The sequence below is a fragment of the Rhinoraja longicauda genome, chromosome 16 (genome assembly GCF_053455715.1).
Source record: "Rhinoraja longicauda isolate Sanriku21f chromosome 16, sRhiLon1.1, whole genome shotgun sequence".
NCBI classification, from domain to species: domain Eukaryota; kingdom Metazoa; phylum Chordata; class Chondrichthyes; order Rajiformes; family Arhynchobatidae; genus Rhinoraja; species Rhinoraja longicauda.
In genome coordinates this window covers 19,039,812-19,060,912 of record NC_135968.1, presented here as the reverse complement: position 1 = coordinate 19,060,912, position 21,101 = coordinate 19,039,812, and the positions used below count along the sequence as shown (strand labels likewise).

The 21,101-nt window shown below is 46.7% G+C and overlaps 1 protein-coding gene across 1 annotated transcript in view; it reads left to right on the top strand.

The window, feature by feature from the left end:
* The first annotated feature begins 622 nt into the window (after positions 1-622).
* Positions 623-21,101, top strand: part of got1 (glutamic-oxaloacetic transaminase 1, soluble) — a 55,722-nt gene continuing 35,243 nt past the window's right edge. The window contains exons 1-5 of the mRNA XM_078413362.1: positions 623-1,016; positions 9,394-9,575; positions 11,715-11,838; positions 16,216-16,328; positions 18,065-18,169. Of these exons, the coding sequence (XP_078269488.1) occupies positions 896-1,016; positions 9,394-9,575; positions 11,715-11,838; positions 16,216-16,328; positions 18,065-18,169 (645 nt within the window). The 5' untranslated portion in view covers positions 623-895. The remainder of the gene's footprint in view (positions 1,017-9,393; positions 9,576-11,714; positions 11,839-16,215; positions 16,329-18,064; positions 18,170-21,101) is intronic.

The window sequence follows — 21,101 nt, the reverse complement described above, 5'->3', positions numbered from 1 at the left end:
TTGAGCACTTTATATCTTTTTTTGTAAACAGCATCTGCAGTTCCTTGTTCCCACCAACTCCTATCTACCTGCTCATAATCCATAGCCCTCCATCTCCTGCTACCCATGTGTCTATCCGAAAGTCACTTAAACATCGGATCTGCCTCGACCATCACACTTGGCAGACGTTTCTAGCACTCACCGCCCTCTGTGTAAAAAAATGACAATAGGTGACATTTTGGGTCAGGACCATTCTTCAGGGAGCAGTGCTGGTTGTGCAGTCTCACAGCAGCGGGAAGGAAGGACCTCCGATATCTCTCCTTCACACACTTGGGGTGAAGGAGTCTGTCACTGAAGGAGCTACTTACTCAGTGCAGTGACAGTGTTCTGCATGGGGTGATTGTGACCAGACAGGGAGTCCAGTTGTTGGCGTTGTTGCTGGGTAGATTTAGCAGGCTAGCAACGCACAGAAAGCCCCGCGGGGAGGGCCAATGCGCAGCCGCACCTGCCTGTACGGGGAGAACCCGCCCCCTGTGCGGTTGCAGACAATGAGCCTGGGGGTGGGGCCACCTCCGCTGCGGTGATTGGCGCAGCGCCCATCAGTCAGGGAGGGGGCGACGTCACAGGCGCCAGCGCCGCCGCCGCCGCCGCAGTGAACGCGCGCAAGGTCGCGAGACGGGGTTGGAACCGGCGCCGCTTGGCACCGCCCATCGCCGCCGCCCGACGTTGCTCATCACTGCCCATCGCCGCCGCCCGACGTTGCTCATCACTGCCCATCGCCGCCGCCCGACGTCGCTCATCACTGCCCATCGCCGCCGCCCGACGTTGCTCTTCGACGCCCCCGACGTTGCTCGTCGCCCTCACTCCTTCCGAACCGCTCGGACTCAGCAGCTACCCGACCCGCCGCACGATCACCATGGCCTGCGCCGCCTCCTTGTTCGCCGCTGTGCCGCAGGCCGCCCCCGTTGTCATCTTCAAGCTCACGTCCGACTTCAAGGAGGATCCGAACCCTCACAAGGTCAACCTGGGAGTCGGAGGTGAGAAAACCCGGCGGCCTGGGCTCAGCCCTCGGCCGGCCTGGAGGGACAACTTGGCAACCGCCTCGCCGGGTGTCACCCTGCGTTGAGTGACCTCTGAATCTCCTTGGGTGCTGGGTGAATCCTGATCCCCCTTGGGTGCTGGGTGAATCCTGATCCCCCTTGGGTGCTGGGTGAATCCTGATCCCCCTTGGGTGCTGGGTGAATCCTGATCCCCCTTGGGTGCTGGGTGAATCCTGATCCCCCTTGGGTGCTGGGTGAATCCTGGTGATCCCCCTTGGGTGCTGGGTAAATCCTGATGATCCCCCTTGGGTGCTGGGTGAATCCTGGTGATCCCCCTTGGGTGCTGGGTGAATCCTGATCCCCCTTGGGTGCTGGGTGATCCCTAAGCCTCCTTGGGTGCTGGGTGAATCCCGAGCCCCCTTGGGTGCTGGGTGATCCCTAAGCCCCCTTGGGTGCTGGGTGAATCCCGAGCCCCCTTGGGTGCTGGGCGATCCCTAAGCCCCCTTGGGTGCTGGGTGAACCTCGATCCCCTCTGTGGGGAGCTCAGTGACCTCAAAACCCTGGCCTGGAGGCAGGAGGGCACTGGGTGAGCCTTGAACCTTTGAGATGAGAGGTAGATTGGATCTAATTGAGTAGATTTGCCAGTGCCTGTCAAATGCTTTTTAAATGACAGCGTTGCCAGTCCTTGATGGCCCAATTCAAGTGTCATCCACCGCTGTGTTCCTGAATGATTTCAGCAAGGTCGTCTGAAATGGGATGTGTTTGGTTCAGGTTACCTTGTAAATATTATAGCTGTGATGTATAACATTATAGAGGAGGAGTGGCAGATTGACAATCGGCCTGCATGAACATCCCGTCAATCACCGTCCCTCCCCTACCCTATTTGCCGTACTAGTTTAGCTGTCGTCCTGCTGAGTTTCTCTGTCTTGTATTACTTGTTATCAACTTTCCCACAGCCAACGGTGGACCGTTATGGGCTCCGCCTTTCTTTGATCACCGCTGCGGGCTTTGATCTGCCTTTTTGCATATCTTTCATTCATTTGTACCTTTGCATATCTCTCGGCTCCCTCTCTCCTGAATCTCAGTCACCCGAAGCGTCATCTATTCCTTTTCTCCAGAGATGCTGCTTGACCTGCTGAGTTACTCCAGCCTTTTGTGTCTATCTTAAGACATATCTTGAGCTTCCATACTTGCTCTGCTGCACTCTCATGTTGATTCTTTATGGAGACCAGTGTGTTGAAGCTTCTCAATAGCTACTGGGGCTTTCCGATAAGCATGATCAATTTTTTTTTTAACAACATTGTATGTTTGTCACCTTCACAGTATCTCACAACAATACAGCAGGAAAATAGCAACTTCTGAGTCCACACTGATTACCAGGTGCCACACTAATCCCACATTAAATTATCCTCATTCCCACCATTTCCCCCCAGATGATTCCCCCACGTACACACTATGGACAGCCTACACAGTCCAGTAAACCTACCAACCCACATGTCTATGGGACGTGGGAGGAAAGCCAAGCAGTCATGGCATGCATGGAAATGGTGGATGTTGATATCTCACTGTTACTAATGGTGGCCAGACAATTATGTACCATGTGGACACGAGGAACTCAGCGGGTCAGCAAGCATCTGTGGAGGGAATGGACAGACAACGTTTCTGATCGGAACCCTTCTTCAGTCTGAGCAATTATGTGCCATGATAGTATTTGACCTGTTGTGTGTACTGCGCCATTATATTAATTCTTTCTCCTGCTTGACCTTGGTGATGTCTGCAGAGACAGTTTTCCATTGTCAGGTTTTATGTGGGCACAGTTGTTGTTGTTCGTCCTTCGGGTTCGAAGATGACCATGGCTTCATTTTCAGTTGGAGGATTGGTGACTGTGGGTCCGGAAGTGACTGGTGAGGCCAATCCGGGCCCGGAAGGCATGCCCACACGTAGGACACAAGTGGATGGCTGCTGCAGTGGAAGTGGAGGTAGCCTGGGCCTTGCGTGCGGTGCGTTTCCTCTGGGCCTCTGCAGTGCGTCTGTTCTCTGCTGCACGGGCTCCTGTGGTGAGCTTGCTACGCCAGGTTGGACGGTTGGGCACAGTTAAAAGCAGCCTATTGGGGCAGTATTGTAGGAGAAGTCTAATTCTACTCATTGGGCAAGTATGTGGACAGGAAAGGTTTAGAGAGATATGGGCCAAAGAAGGGCAGGTGGGACTAGTGTAGATGGGGCAAGTTGGGCCGTCATGGGCAAGTTGATTATAACTGATTATTCGCTTCATAGAGCAGTGACTTTTTTCCTCCCACAATGACTTTTGGCATCTGCATGATCAAGTCTGCTGTCCTTGGACTTATCATGAGAGCCGCAAATTGCAAACGCTATCCAAATGAAATATTCCTGCTGATCTTATCAGAAAAATACATACCAACAAATAACAGGTTGATGTCTTGTGGTCGCTGCTGAATAGTCAGACTGTGTAAGTAATGCAAACAGCACATAGTTTTCTTTTGTGATAAGGATATTTTGATGGACTCTGAGCTGATTTTGTGTTTGTTTTCTCAGTCTGGCTGGATTTCCCATTAAACATTAAACCTACGGTAACTATGACTATTAGGCAATCAGGCAATATTGAACAGGCAACTGAACCATCCTATCTCAATACCTAAACTACTCAGTATCTTTAATACCTCTAGTTTCCCTTCCCCCTGACTCTCGGTCTGAAGAAAGGTCTTGACCCGAAATGTAACCTATTCCTTTTCTCCAGAGATATTACCTTACCCGCTGAGTCACTCCAGCATTTTATGTCTATCTTTGGTGTAAACCAGCATCTAATGTTCCATCATATCACTGACTAAAGAGCAGTCCTGCCCTCTACCTCATTGGAGGCCCTCAGACTATCTTTACTCGGACTTTACTGAAAATGGACATAATTCCCTTTGTCTTATATCTGTGGACGGCTTGATTATAATCATGTACAGTCTTTCAGCTGGCCGGAAAGCACGTAACAAAAAAGCTTTCCACTGTACCTCTGTACACACGACAATAAACTAAACTATTCTTTTGAAACCTGTCAGCATCACACCCACTATGTTCTATTGAGGGCAGTGTTATAAGTCATGCCAGTTCTTGTGATCCTAAATCATTAGAACACCGGTTAGGTTTAGCAATATATTGCCATGATTGCAAAATACGGATACTGTCCATCTCAGATGCTTCTTGGTTTCTGGCCACAGAGCTTCCCTCACTAAAATCTTGCAGTGCGTGGTTGCAATTTCAGACTGATCTGTAGATAGGGATTCAACACACAAATTGTTAAAATACAAATGGCATTGCTGATGTCATCTGATCTTAGATTGCAGAGATAAGTATAGATGGGGCATGGTGTTCTCGGTAGGATCCTCACTGTCATTTTAGGCTGTTCCAGTTCAGGGATCTTCTGAGTGTTCAATGCTCATTTCTTGGGTCAGTCAGTCGGTAGTAGAAACCAAACTCTGGTACCTGCCTGATGAAGGGTCCCAACCTATCCATGTCCTCTTGAAATGCTGCCTAACCCGCTGAGGTACTCTAGCATTTTGTGTCTCTTGTTGGGAGGCCACCATCTGCTGTTTGAAGAAGGGTCACTACCATAAACGTCACCCATTCCTTCCTGTAGTATAAGAAAATAACTGCAGATGCTGGTACAAATCGATTTATTCACAAAATGCTGGAGTAACTCAGCAGGTCAGGCAGCATCTCGGGAGAGAAGGAATGGGTGACGTTTCGGGTCGAGACCCTTCTTCAGACTGAAGAAGGGTCTCGACCCGAAACGTCACCCATTCCTTCTCTCCCGAGATGCTGCCTGACCTGCTGAGTTACTCCAGCATTTTGTGAATAAACCCATTCCTTCCTTACGTTATCTATCTATTCCTTCCCTATGTTGTCCCGCTGAATTACTCCAGCATTTTGTGTGCATCTTCGGTGAAAACCACCATCTGCAGTTCCTTCGTACACATTTTGTTTGCTGTTGTCTGTGTTTTCTCTAGTACCTGCGTCATTGCTGCAGGCAGCTTGGCTCTTCAATGATTCCATACTTCCGTGCCTTTGAAGATTGTTTAATTGTCCTTTGTACTGACATGGGAACAATGAAAGTCTTCCTTGCAGCAGAATAACAGGCCTGTAAACACAGTACTCATTGATAACATAATAAACAAAAAAGTAAATAAATTAATAACATCAATACTATTGCAAAAAAGCTCTAAGTGCAACCAAGACAGTTCATAGGTTAGTTAGAGTTCCAGAGCCTGGTTGTCATTTGGAAGAAGCTCTTCTTGAACCTAACAGTCACGGTTTTCAGACTCCTGTACCACCTTCCCAATGGCAGGTGAGAGCATGGCGAGGGTGGTGTGGGACTTTGATGCTGGGAGCATGTTTGAGACAGTTAATCTTATACATCCTTTCAATGGTGGGGAGGGCAGTATCCACCACTCCCTAATCTCTTTCTTTCCTGAGCTGCTCTTTGAGTTGCTGAACCAGGCCATGATGCAACCAGTCAACATGCTCTCCACCATACATCTGTAAATGTTCAAAAAGAGTATTCGTCAACCTACCGAATCTCCTCCATCTTCTAAGGAAGATTTGGAACTGTGTCTGGTTACACAGTCATGGGTATAGACTGAGTACACAGCCTTGAGGTGGTGATGGTGATTAAGTGGGAAATTATTGTTGCCAATTTGTACTGATTGTGTTCTGTTGATGAGGAAGTCGACCGAGTTGCAAAGGGATGTGCAGAGATCCAGTTCCCTGAGCTTGGTAACGCTGTGCATGAAATGCCTCCTCGTGTAAGAAAGGTGAAGAAAGGCAGGATCAGAATACACAGGAGATGTGAATGATTGATTCCAACAACTGTGGCTTATCATGCCATTTCATTGAGCAACTGTTCAATGAAATGGTGTGATAAACTGCAGTTGTATGAATCACATTTCCTGTGTCTACCATGTTGAGATGTAGGAAAAAAGAACTGCAGATGCTGGTTAATACAGAAAACCACACAATGTGCTGGAGTAACAGCAGTGTCAGACAGCAGCTCTTGAGAACGTGGATAGGTGATGCTTTGGGGCAAGACCCTTCAGACTTCTTGTCACTGCTCGACTGCGAAACCTCCTCAAGGTATACCTACTTTGAAGAACTCTCTCTGAAGGGCAGCCAGCAGGACCCGTTCCAAAACGTCACCTATCTAGGTTCTTCAGAAATGCTTACAGACACTTGAGTATAGGAGCAAAGAGGTCCTTCTGCAGTTGTACAGGGCCCTAGTGAGACCGCACCTGGAGTACTGTGTGCAGTTTTGGTCTCCAAATTTGAGGAAGGATATTCTTGCTATTGAGGTTTACTAGGTTAATTCCCGGAATGGCGGGACTATCATATGTTGAAAGACTGGAGCGACTAGGCTTGTATACACTGGAATTTAGAAGGATGAGAGGAGATCTTATCGAAACGTATAAGATTATTAAGGGGTTGGACACGTTAGAGGCAGGAAACATGTTCCCAATGTTGGGGGAGTCCAGAACAAGGGGCCACAGTTTAAGAATAAGGGGTAGGCCATTTAGAACTGAGATGAGGAAAAACATTTTCAGTCAGAGAGTTGTGAATCTGTGGAATTCTCTGCCTCAGAAGGCAGTGGAGGCCAATTCTCTGAATGCATTCCAGAGAGAGCTGGATAGAGCTCTGAAGGATAGCAGAGTCAGGGGGTATGGGGAGAAGGCAGGAACGGGGTACTGATTGAGAATGATCAGCCATGATCACATTGAATGGTGGTGCTGGCTCGAAGGGCCGAATAGCCTCCTCCTGCACCTATTGTCTATTGACACGCTGTGTTGCTCCAGCACTTTTGCGTCCTACCATGTTGACATGCTGCTGAAGCCACTTCTCAGGACAGACAGGGCAGGGGTGGGGTGTAGCAGGTTTGAAGGCTCCCGACCCAAAACATCACCTGTCCATGTTCTCCAGGGATGCTTCCTAGAGCAGCACTTTGTGTCCTTTACCTTTTCTTCAAGGTGTTGCACCAGCCTTACCAGGGGTAGTTGCTGACTCCAGAATTTGTTTCCATTTTATATTTAAATATAATTGGAATTCTCTAACTCCGCGATGGGATGTTAATATGTGTTGACTGCAGCCCCTGGGATTACTAATGCTGTAATATAATCTCTCTGCTATGGTGCTCTTACTAAATTTTCACCCTGCTGGTGAATCTCTTCTGCATCCTGTTTCTGACCTTGAGCTATTTTAAAGATATCCCCACCCCTCCCAAAATTAGAAATATTAAATGTGTGTATAGGTTTGCTTTTGTGCTATGTTGCAACCGGGGATTGTGAAAAAGATTTCCTAATTTTTCCTGTTGCAGTAAATTTTCTTTAACATTTGAAGTTTCAAAATGTCATAAGGCTGTTTGGTGCTTGCAACAGCTTGCTGTTCACGTGCTTCTGGGAATGGGAGGGGGGGGTTCATTGTTACAAGTTTAAGCAGGTTTTGCTTTGCTGATACTGGATGTCACCATTCACTGATTCCACGTAGAAGGTTATGTCCTGACCTTGAGTCCAATTGCTATTGCAGCACAACCCCACAGTGTGGCAGTGCAGGAGTACACTGGCTCTTACCAGCTATATTGTAAGTTAGGGAAATTTTTCACATCGTAAAACCAAACTAAAAACTCGCTTCACATTGACAAAGTTCACTTACCAAACAAAGATAGACACAAAGCGCTGGAATACCTCAGCGGGTCAAGCAGCATCTCTGGGGGAAATGGATGGGTGATGTTTTGGGTCGGGACCCTTCTACAGACTGAAGGTAGGGAGGTGGGGTGGGTGTGGGGGGAGGTGAAGAGCTGGGAAAGGGTCCCGACCGGACAAGTCACCCATCCTTTTTCTCCAGAGATGCTGCATGACCCACTGAGTTACTCCAGCACTTTGTGTCTATCTTTGGTATAAACCAGCATCTGCAGTTCTTCATTTCTACATCAAGTCCACTTACCAGCCTTTTTCTGGCATCTGCCGTACAAAGTCTTCCATCACTTGTGCAGCTGACTTCTGTGTCATGGTTCTTCCTGTCTTCTTGTGCGGGCAGGGATTTTTCCCCAGATCCCTGAATCATCCATTGGCCTCTGACATGGTTCATGCTCCCAAACCTGGGAGGGATTCATTTGTTGCTGATTTACCACTTATTCCCCCAATATCTTCAATAGTTGCTCAACACAGGACTCAGCTGCTTCACTATTGGAAGGCTGAGGCATTTAGATAGGCACATGGATGTGCAGGGAATGGAGGGATATGGATTGTGTACAGGCAGATTAAATTAGTTTAACTTGGCATCATGCTCAGCATAAACATTGTGGACTGAAGGCCCGTTCCTGTGTTGCACTATTCTAGTTTCTGTGTTTTGTTAAGCTTGGGGTGGTAGCATAAGTTTTTAGTCTTTTAGAGATATAGCGCGGAAGCAGACATGTCAGACCACCAAGTCCGCACCGACCAGTGATCACCCTGTACACTGACACTATTTTACACATTAGGGCCAATTTGCAATTTTTACCACAGCCAATTAACTGACAAATTTGCATGTCTTTGGAGTGTGGGAGGAAACTGGAGCATCTGGATAAAAACCCACGCGATCACAGGGAACACAGGTCTCGACCCGAAACGTCACCCATTCCTTCTCTCTCGAGATGCTGCCCGACCTGCTGAGTTACTCCAGCACTTTGTGAATAAATACCTTCGATTTGTACCAGCATCTGCAGTTATTTTCTTATACATACAAACTCCGAACAGACAGCACCCGTAGTCGGTTTGAATACAGGGGTCTGGCGCTGTAAGGCAACAACTCTACTGCTGCACCACAGTGTCACTCTCATTGGGATTCTAAATTATTGAAATTTGGAATATTCCCATTTAACTTAACATTGTACTGCCACCCATTGCAAACTGAAGCTACTGTTCACAGCCTTTCAATTAGAACAGTTAATTGTTACTTATTCTGCATAAACACAGCTGCAGCATAAAATATATTTGTCTTGAAAAGTTTATGTAGTGCCAAGTTCTATCATTACAATTGTTTTCAAAAAGAATTCCGCAGCTTTATTGACTTGTTACTTCTGACTTTTTAGAACTTCTCACCTCAGCCTTTCTTCAGAAGTTATGTTCTGCACAGTGAGCAGCAGATTTGGACTTGTGTAAATGCTTTTCACGAGATACATTAATTTTAATCTGGCGGTGCTAAACATTTACCTAGAATTGACTGGTCTGTTTAACATGCAGTCACTATGCATTGTATAAGCAATAGATTTTGGTGTATTTAATGATTTTTTAATTCATTTACTCTTTCTCTTCCTCCCCACCTCCACCCTGATTGTTTCTTGCAGCTTATCGTACTGATGAAGGAAAACCCTGGGTGTTACCTGTTGTGAGGAAGGTGGAAAAATGCCTTGCAAATAATGACAATCTTAATCATGAATATGTACCCATTTTGGGTATTCCAGAATTCACCCATAATGCTTGTGAAATAATTCTTGGAGCAGATAGCCCTGCTATTGCAGGCAACAGGGTAAGTTCTCAATCCGAACTGTTTAGCGCACAGGTTTTGGAATGGTGTGTAATGGATGTTTTTGGTCATACCAGTGCCTTTATTGGGAAGATTAGTCAAATCGCCCCAGTGATTTGCAATAGAAACTGTGTCATTTGCGGATATGGGAAAGTGAAACAACAGCAGGAAATGCTGGGAATACTCAAGGCAGGCAACATCCCTTGAAAGAGAAACAGAGTGAACATTTCAGGATGCTAAGTAAAACACGAAGTGCTAGATAAACTCAACGGGTTAGGATCCTTTTCCCTTCTCTGTACACTCAGCTCCCATCCCAGGGCCCCCCACTGTCCTATTCCCTCTCTTTCTCTTCCCCACTCCATCCCTATCTCTCCCTCCATGTTTAGATTTCATTACTCCTCGTCTATCCTTATCTGAAACCCTTTTGTCTCCTTTTCACCTTTGTCACACATCTGCCAGTGACTGACTCCCCCCTCCCGGTATCCACTTGTCAGGCTGGGCCACACCCCTGCCTCTTTTCCAGCTCCTCCCCCCCCCCCCCCCCCCATCTTTCCTGCATCTTATATCAGCTTTGATTTATAACTATTTCCTTCTTTCAATGTAACAGTATCAAACCTGAAACATGAACTCTGCTTTGTCTTTGGGCATTATCCAAGTCCCACCGTGTTAGTAACCTACATTTCCCATCGAAACACGGAAAACCGATCTTACATTCATAAGTTCTAGGAGCAGAATTAAGACATTCGGCCCATCTACTCCGCCATTTAATCATGGCTGATCTCTCTTTGCCTCTCAACCCCATTGTCCCGCCTTCACCCCATAACCCCTGACACCCTTACTAATCAAGTATCTGTCAATTTCCGCCTTAAAAATATCCATTGACTTGGCCTCCACAGCCGTCTGTGGCAATGAATTCCACATATTCACCACCCTCCGACTAAAGTGGTTTCAATTTGGGGCAGAGGCCGCAGAATGGTTTTGCTGTGATATAAAATTGTTAAATGAAGAAAATATGGAACAAAATAGCATAACTGCCTTGAGTATTTTGGTGAAGGGAGAGAAATGGTGGAAAAGATAATGTTCCCAATTGGATAATCCAATTTGAAGGTTGTAACCAAAAACCATCTAATACCATTAGGGAAGGGATTGCTTAAAGTACTTTTAATTGTGCATGGTCTCTCTCAAACCAAAACAACAGTAACCTTGTCCAGAAGATGGTAAGTAATTTAATTTAAAGTTAAATGACTATTTAACTGCTGAATTTTCAACACATTTTGTATATTCGAACAGCTGAAAAAGTGAGCACAGTGTGAAATTGCAGTTGTGTTAGTATTATAGTATTCGTGTCATAGATCACTCGCCTGATTTGCAAATGGGAAATGTACTAGTACCAATAGAGTGGGGGGGAAATCTGATTTTTGTTTGTGGTAAAAATACAAAACTTCTCTTTTGCTTCAAAAGGCAATGCAGCATATTCTGAAGTCTCCCTACATACACTTACGGGTTAAGTTTTCAAACTTATTATTATTTTGCTGCCAGTATTTAGTCTTGCAGGAGCGACCCCTGCGGCCAACTCTCAACAGGACAAAAGCAGCATTCTTCCAGTGATGGAGGAGCGTGTCTACTGAAATGATGGAAAGGGCTTGGGAGATGCTGCCAAGGGGCTCGGAGGAACCTGAGCATGCTGGTGAGCAATGCTCTAAGTGGACATGTTCTTCGTGTACAGGATCATGGTGGCCTGTCAGGGCTACTGCCAGACACTCCCAGCAATAAACCGCCAGAGGTGTACCTGAAAGGACACCAGTCCGTACAATAAATTCATGCGCCTTGGTGCATACAAATCCCGAGCCAACTCCTATAAGCCAAAATAAAAACACAGGCAAGGCCGGCAGCACAGTGGTAGAGTTGCTGCCTTACTGGCAGCTACGAGAACTTACAACAGAGAACATCACTGACCTGATGAAACCCGATAACGCTGCTCTGTGACATCTTCCTTTTATTTAATTGCACATCTTCGCATAAGTGTGACATACAGTGCAGTTTTAATGCTATGAAAAAATACGCAGGTTATTTCCACCCTGTTTGTTTTTAAACGGTTCATCTTTTTGCATCTGGAATTAACCTATGTCTTCTCTGTAACAGAAAGGTGGCGTACAGTGTCTGGGAGGAACTGGTGCTCTTCGTTTGGGAGCTGAATTTCTACGTGCATGGTACAATGGAACTAATAACTCAGCGACACCAGTATATGTCTCTGCACCGACCTGGGGTATGTCCTTGTCCTAATTTTGAGCCTTTGTTTTTCTATTATTATTCATTCTTTGCTCCGCTGTCAAATTGATGCAACAAATGAATGTGTAATTTTAGTCAGAGATAGAACCATTTTTTTTCCTCACCCCCCACCCCCCCCAACAGCAAATGCCAGTCTCTCTTCCCTCCTTCCTCAATGAACAGAGTACCCACTGTTGGACAGTTGAACAGGGGTGTCTATTCCCACTCATAGCTGAGCCATCCATGCAGGGATATATTTAGGTGATTCGCTTTTCACATTGGAGAATCAATGTGCTGGAGTAACTCAATGGGTCAGGCAGCTTCCCTGGAGGATATAAATAAGCAACATTTAAGATCGGGACCCTGCTTCATACCCGAAATATTGTATTATCCACGTCTTCCAGAGATGCTGTCTGACCCGCTGAGAACTTGCTGTGCAAGATTCTAACATCCGCAGTTCCTTGTGTTCATTTAGTGGAGAAAGTAGCATTTCAGCCTAAGGTGCAATCCATCAATCCCATTTCTGATCAATGATCACCCTGTAGGCTAGTTCTATCCCACACACTAGGGACAATTTACAGAAGCCAATTAACCTACAAATCCTGTGAGTCTGAAGAAGGGTCTCGACCTGAAATGTTACCCATTCCTTCTCTCCCGAGATGATGTCTGACCCGCTAAGTTACTTCAGCATTTTGTATCTACCTTTGATTTCTACCAGCATCTGCAGTTTTTTTTCCTACACTAACCTACAAATCCGTACGTCTTTGGAGTGAGGGTGGAAACTGGAGGACCCGGAGAAAACGCCCAGGTTACACGGAAAACGTACAAACTCCGTACAGACAGCACCCAAGGTCAGGATCGAACCCGGTTCTCTGGAGGTGCAAGGTAGCAACTCGACCACTGGGCCACTGTGCCTCCAGATCATCAGTCAGTTTGAAGGTATCACAAAAAGCTGGAGTAACTCAGCAGGTCAGGCAGCATCTCAGTAGAGAAGGAATGGGTGACGTTTCAGGTCGAGACCCTTCTTCAGATAGATGACGGGGGGGGGACGGGACAAAGAAAGGATGTAGCTGGAGACAGGAAGACAGTGGGAGAACTGGGAAAGGGGAGGGGAAAGAGGAACAGAGCTATCTAAAGGTAGAGAAATCAATTTTCATACCACAGGGGTGTAAGCTGCACAACTGTAGCTTACACCCCAGCAGTATGAACATTGATTTTTCTAACTTTAGCTAGCTCCTCTGTCCCTCTCTTTCCCCTCCCCCTTCCCAGTTCTCCCACTGTCTTCCTGTCTCCAATTACACCCTTTCTGTGTCCTGCCCCCTACCCAGACATCAGTCTGAAGAAGGGTCTCGACCCGAAACGTCACCCATTCCTTCTCTCCTGAGATGCTGGCTGACCCGCTGAGTTGCTCCAGCTTTTTATGATACCTTCGATTTGTACCAGCATCTGCAATTAGTCAGTTTGATGTTCACTTTGTACACTTGGGATTGAATAAAATGCCCCCTCTAGTGGAAAAACCACATCATCACCCATTGTGGTTACAGGTTTCTTCCAAGTTGCAAATGCCCTACTTATGCTCAGCCCACAAGTTCGGATGAGCCTTTGGGAGACCAGCGGGACAGATTTGCCAGCTGCAGCAGGCTGCAAGCAACTTCTGCTGTGTGGGAACTCACTACATTACGCCATTTCTCACTTGTAAAATGTCTGAGTTACAAACACATGGCAGCATGGTGGCACTGCGGAAGAGTTGCTGCCTTACAGTGCCAGAGATCCGGGTTTGATCCTGACTACGGGCGCTGTCTGCACGGAGGTCGTATGTACTCCCATTGACCGCGTGGGTTTTCCAAATTCCTCCCACATTCCAAATACTTACAGGTTTGTGGCTTCAGTAAAAATTGTAAATTGTCTCTACTGTGTAGGATAGTGTACGGTGATCACTGGTTGGTGCGGGCTCAGAGGGCCAAAGGGCCTGTTTCCGTGCCGTACCTCTATGCTAAACTAAAACAGTTCACGGGAAAGGAACTGTCTTGTAACCTGGTGAGGCTCTGTAGGTAATGGTAATCATTGAATACCATGGGACTATATCTCATTAGCTTCAGCACCTGTGGGGCCAACCAAAGGGGAAGAGTTTATGAGGCTCTGTTCGTGATCCCTGCAATCTCTGTCAGTTTGCAGTCGAAGAGATACAGCATTGATACAAGGCCCTTTGGTCCACACCAACCATCAAGCATCTAATTTTATACATATCCAATCCTATTCCCGCAAACCCCTCCCAGATTCTGCTGCTCATCTGCACTCGAGAGGCAATTAACCTACTAACCTGCATCCCCTTGGGATGTGGGAGGAAACCAGCCCAGGTCTACAAAACTGGGTGCAGTGATTTGTCTTCAAAGTTTTAGAGGGCAATGGGGGGCAACCGAATAATGTGAGAAGATTATGTCAAGGTGCAGGATTTCACATTGATGAATCTGTTGCTTATTTGGGATCGCTTTCTCTGATGCTAACCTCTCACCTGTGAGTCAAGTCAAGTCAATTTTATTTGTATAGCACATTTAAAAACAACCCACGTTGACCAAAGTGCTGTACATTTGATTAGGTACTAAGGAAAAAAATGAAACATACAGTAGCACACAAACAGTTCACAGCGCCTCCTCAATGAGCCTCAAACGCTAGGGAGTAGAAATAGGTTTTGAGCCTGGACTTAAAGGAGTCGATGGAGGGGGCAGTTCTGATGGGGAGAGGGATGCTGTTCCACAGTCTAGGAGCTGCAACCGCAAAAGCGCGGTCACCCCTGAGCTTAAGCCTAGACCGCGGGATAGTGAGTAGCCCCAAGTCGGCACACCTGAGGGACCTGGAGTTAGAGAGGGGGGTTAGAAGATTTTTGATGTAGGAGGGGGAATGTCCATTTAGGGCTTTATACGTGAATAGGAGGAGCTTGAAGTTGATTCTGTATCGTACAGGGAGCCAGTGGAGAGAGGACAGAATCGGGGTGATGTGGTCCCTTTTACGGGTACCCGTCAGGAGTCTCGCTGCGGCGTTTTGGACCAGTTGCAGGCGGGACAGGGAAGATTGGCTGATCCCAGTGTATAGGGAGTTGCAGTAGTCGGGAGGAAATGAAAGCGTGAATGATTTTTTCTGTGTCGTCGAATTGGAGGAAAGGTTTGATTTTAGCTATGGTTCGAAGTTGGAAGAAGCTGGCTTTTACCACAGCGTTGACTTGCTTATCAAATTTTAATGCAGAATCAAATATCATGCCGAGGTTTTTGACATGCGGTTTGACTAGGCAGGATAGACTTCCAAGACTGCCTGTTATCGATTTGATGGAGTCGGGGGGGCCGAATAGGATGACCTCAGACTTGCTCTCATTTAATTGGGGGAAGTTCTGTGCCATCCAACATTTTATGTCCTCAAGGCAGTGTAAGAGGCTGTTTAAATTTGACTGGTTGTTGGGTTTCAGGGGGAGGTAAAGCTGAGTGTCATCGGCATAGCAGTGGAAAGAAATGCAGTGCCTTTGAATGATTTGGCCAAGGGGGAGCATGTATAGAGAGAAGAGAATGGGGCCTAGGATGGAGCCTTGTGGAACTCCGCAGGAGAGGCTAGCTGGAGCAGAGGAATAACTGCCTATGTTGATGGCGAAACTATCTTTGAGGTACGAAGCGAACCAGCTCAGGGCAGTGCCATCAATGCCAACCGCGTACCGGAGACGGTCAATAAGGATGGTGTGGTCCACTGTATCGAACGCTGCGCTGAGGTCGAGAAGGAGCAGGATTGCACAGTCGCCGGTGTCGATGGCGAGAAGCAGGTCGTTGTGTACCTTCAACAAGGCAGACTCTGTGCTGTGGTGAGCTCTGAAACCTGACTGGAAACTTTCCAGGATGGTGTATTGGTGCAGGTAAGGCACTAATTGGTTTAGAATTGCCTTTTCAAGGACTTTTGACAGGAATGGCAGTTTGGAAATGGGGCTGTATATTTTATCCCGTTGAGTGAGGTGGATGCTTATTCAGAATTGGCATTTTAGTCAACCACATCTGGCTCAATGCAATGACCTGGTTCAGTGGGATGGAACTTCAGTATCATTAGTGGTTGAGAAGGTTTATTTCATTGATGGTGACAGCTTACTTTACCGACACTATACTGAGACCCATTGGAGTGGTTTCACATCCACTCATTGTCACATCAAAGGCTGGAAGATGACTTTTGGTCTGTTGATGAGGAAGGCTAACAATGCAGGAGGAGCAAGGCCCATAGTAATCTTTGTATTTTATGTACCATCCACCACCATCTTACAGGGGTGATCTTCCTGCTTTTTCAAGTGTCAAAGCTATAAGGTGTGAAATCAAGCCATTGGTTCCATTGGTAATATCTTTCCACACAGCAAACCATAATGGAGTGTTTGGTGCTGCTGGCTTCACCGACATTCGCAGCTATCGTTACTGGGACCCAGCCAAGCGTGGTCTACATCTAAAAGGACTTCTGGAAGATATGGAGGTGTGCATTGTAACATCACTTTTATTTCAGCTATTTTACCAAAGTTAGCAGAATGAAAATCTCTGACTATTTCACAGTGATTCAATGATACTTTATTGCTGCATGTAGCTAGGTACAGTGAAATTGTTTTGCATACAACACGATAAAAACACAGCAGACCGCACCCAGGCAGTACACAGGAGTCGTCATGTTTCTGGGGCCGTCAAAGTTACCACAAGTTCATCGAACAGTTTTGTCTTCCACTTAAAGTGGCGAACCAGGCCTGCTGCCGCACATGGCCACAATGGGCCCTCCTTCTTGGTGGCCCCACGCCGGTCCCACTCCTTACTGAATACTGGGTTTGTGGCAAATTGTAAGATGACTATGCTTCAATCGTCTAATGAAAGACATCGACTTGAAATGTCCCTTTTGCCACAAATGCCGCCAAACCTGATGTATATGTCCAGAATTTTCTCTGTTTATAAAAATCAGTTAAGGCGTTGGCTGAGAAATAAATATTGGCTGGGAAACCTATTGGTACTGCTTTATTATTGTCAAACGTACTGGGATACAATGAATGACGTTGCGGGCTGTCCTGTCAAATCGTACTGGAGCACGATTCAGTCTGAAGAAGGGTCTCGACCCGAAACGTCACCCATTCCTTCTCTCCCGAGATGCTGCCTGACCTGCTGAGTTACTCCAGCATTTTGTGAATAAATCGATCTGTCGAATCGTACCATACATGAGTACAATCAAATTAGACATAAGTACAACCGGTAGTGTAAAGAGAAAAATATCAGGGTGTAGAATCAATCCACTGTTACAGCGTTATAGTGTTACAATTGCAAAGAAAGTGCAGATTAAATAAAAGTTAAGACCCACAATGGGAGTGATTGGGAAATCAGAACCGCACCCTGGAGGACCATAACAGTGGGGGAGGTGGTGTTCCAGCAGTCTGTGCTTTAATGATTTTGCATCTTCTGCCTCACAGGAGTGGGGGAAGAGGGAATGACCGGTCTTTTATTATGTTGGCTGTTTTCCCAAGGCCATGTGGAGTGTAGATGGAGTTGCTGGTGGGGAGGCTGGTCTGTGTGATGGACTACGCCACATCCACATCTACATATACTCTGTGCATAATTCTATTTAAGCATATTGGAGAGGGCAATTTTGTCAAATATTTGTGCAAAGACTGATTGTTAGTCATGCAGACCACATGGATCTGTGGCTACAGCTTAGGCATCTCTGTTGTGAAGAATTGGGTAGCACGGTGCAGCGGTAGATTTGCGGCCTTACAGCGTCAGATACCCGGGTTCTATGGGTGCTGTCTGTCCATGTGACTGCGTGGGGTTTCCCCGGTTCCGGTTTCCTCCCACATTCCAAAGACGAGCAGGTTTGTAGGTTAATTGGCTTCATTAAAGATTGTAAATTATCCACAGTTTGTAGGATAGTGCTAGTGTACAGGGATTGCTGGTCGGCGCGGACTCGGTTGTCGAAGGGCCTCTTTTTGCACGTATCTCTAAACTAATCTAAATTGACCGAGGAAGGGTTTAAAACAGTGCTGATTGCATAGAGGGCAAATTGAAATGGAGAGGATATTAACTTGGCATCGTTCTATTGTGAATTAATTAATTATTATAGTTCACTCAGTATTCCATTGGGCACCTGTTTTATTTTAATCTGAATGTTCAATGCATTTTATCTGTATGTATAAAACTTTGATTTCAAGGTTGTTGTTTTTATTCTCTCTTTGCTCTCAGAATGCTCCAGAATATTCGATTATGGTCTTGCATGCGTGCGCACACAATCCAACCGGTACTGACCCAACTCCAGAGGAATGGAAGAAGATCGCTGAAGTCATGAAGGTGTGAAAAGACCTGGCCTCAAACTTCATTTGATGGCAGACAAATTAATGTCTTTGTGTGAAATTTAATCATAGAAACATAGAAACATAGAAAATAGGTGCAGGAGTAGGCCATTCGGCCCTTCGAGCCTGCACCGCCATTCAATATGATCATGGCTGATCATCCAGCTCAGTAACGTGTACCTGCCTTCTCTCCATACCCCCTGATCCCTTTAGCCACAAGGGCCACATCTAACTCCCTCTTAAAATTAGCCAATGAACTGGCCTCAACTACCTTCCTTGGCAGAGATTTCCACAGATTCACCACTCTCTGTGTGAAAAAAACCTTTCTCATCTCGGTCCTAAAAGACTTCCCCCTTATCCTTAAACTGTGACCCCTTGTTCTGGACTTCCCCAACATCGGGAACAATCTTCCTGCATCTAGCCTGTGCAACCCCTTAAGAATTTTGTAAGTTTCCATAAGATCCCCCCTCAATCTTCTAAATTCCAGCGAGTACAAGCTGAGTCTATCCAGTCTTTCTTCATATGAAAGTCCTGCCATCCCAGGAATCAATCTGGTGAACCTTCTCTGTACTCCCTCTATGGCAAGAATGTCTTTCCTCAGATTAGGAGACCAAAACTGTACACAATACTCCAGGTGTGGTCTCACCAATGCCCTGTACAACTGCAGCAGAACCTCCCTGCTCCTATACTCAAATCCCCTCGCTATGAATGCCAACATACCATTCGCTTTCTTCACTGCCTGCTGCACCTGCATGCCTACTTTCAATGACTGGTATACCACGACACCCAGGTCTCGTTGCATCTCCCCTTTTCCTAATCGGCCACCATTCAGATAATAGTCTGCTTTCCTGTTCTTGCCACCAAAGTGGATAACCTCACATTTATCCACATTATACTGCATCTGCCATGCATTTGCCCACTCACCTAACCTATCCAAGTCACCTTGCAGCCTCCTAGCATCCTCCTCACAGCTAACACTGCCCCCCAGCTTCGTGTCATTCGCAAACTTGGAGATGTTGCATTCAATTCCCTCGTCCAAATCGTTAATATATATTGTAAATAGCTGGGGTCCCAGCACTGAGCCTTGCGGTACCCCACTAGTCACTGCCTGCCATTCTGAAAAGGACCCGTTTATTCCTACTCTTTGCTTCCTGTCTGCCAGCCAGTTCTCTATCCACATCAATACTGAACCCACAATACCTTGTGTCATAGAGTCCTACAGCACAGAAAGAGGCCCTTCGGCCCATCGTGTCCGCGCCGCCCGTTACCAAACACAGTCTAATTTTAATCCCATTTTCCTGCATTTGGACCGTAGCCCTGAATGTTGTAGCATTTCAAGTGCCCATCCAAATGCCTCTTAAACGTTGCGAGTGTTCCCGCCTCCACCACCACCCCAGGCAGTGAGTTCCAGACTCCAACCACCCTCTGGGTGAAAAAGTTATTTCTCACATCCCCCCGAAACCTCCCTCCCCTTACCCTGTATCTATGTCCCCTCGTTGTTGAACCTTCCACCAGTGGAAGAAGTTCCCCGCCATCTACCTTATCTATGCCCCTCATGATCTTGTACACCTCGATCATGTCCCCTCTCAGCCTTCTCTGCTCCAGGGAAAACAATCCCAGTCTGCTCAGTCTCTCCTCATAGCCGAGGCCCTTCATCCCTGGCAGCATCCTGGTGAATCTCCTCTGCACCCTCTCCAAAGCTATCACATCCTTTCTATAATGTGGTGACCAGAACTGTACACAATACTCCAGCTGTGGCCTCACCAGTGTTCTGTACAATTCCATCATTACCCCCCTACTTTTATATTCGATGCCCCGGCTAATGAAGGCCAGTAACCCATATGCCTTTTTGACCACCCTGTCCACCTGTCCTGCTGCCTTCAAGGACTTGTGTACCTGTACTCCAAGGTCCCTCTGTACCCCTGTCTTCCCTAGGGTCCTTCCATTCATGGTGTACTCCCTCTCCAAGTTATTTCTGCCAAAGTGCATCACCTCGCACTTTTCAGGATTAAATTCCATCTGCCACTGCTCCGCCCATCTGACCATCTCATCTATATCTTCCTGCAGCTTGCAGATCCCTTCCTCGCTATTCACCACCCCCCCCTACCTTTGTGTCATCTGCAAACTTGCTGATCATGCCCTGTACGTTAACATCCAGATCATTTATGTAGATTACAAACAGTAAGGGACCCAACACCGATCCCTGCGGCACCCCACTGGACACCGGCCTCCAGTCACAGAAGCACCCTTCTACCATCACCCAGTTTTTTATCCATTTTGCCAAGGTGCCCTGGATCCCATGGGCTCTTACCTTCTTGACTAGTCTCCTGTGTGGGACCTTGTCAAAAGCCTTACTGAAATCCATGTATACCACATCCACTGCACTACCCCCATCACCCCTTCAAAAAAATCAATCAAGTTAGTCAGACACGACCTTCCCTTAACAAAGCCATGTTGACTATCCTTAATTAACCCTCGATCCTCCAAGTGAAGACTGATTCTGTCCCTCAGAATCTTTTCTAGCAGCTTCCCCACCACCGATGTCAGACTCACCGGCCTGTAGTTCCCAGGTTTATCCCTAGTGCCCTTTTTAAATAATGGCACCACATTAGCTATCCTCCAGTCCTCCGGTACATCCCCTGTTGCAAGAGAGGCTCTGAAAATTTGTGCCAGAGCCCCCGCAATCTCCTCCCTTGCCTCTCTCAGTATCCTGGGATACATCTCGTCAGGGCCCAGAGACTTATCCACTTTTAAGCCTGCCAGAGCCTCCAGCACCGCCTCCCTGTCAATAGCAATATGCTCAAGAACATCACAACCCTCCTGCTCCATTTCTAAGTCCGCATCGCCCTCCTCCCTCGTAAAAACAGATGCAAAAAATTCATTTAAAACATCTCCTACATCCTCTGGCTCCACACACAGCTTTCCACTAT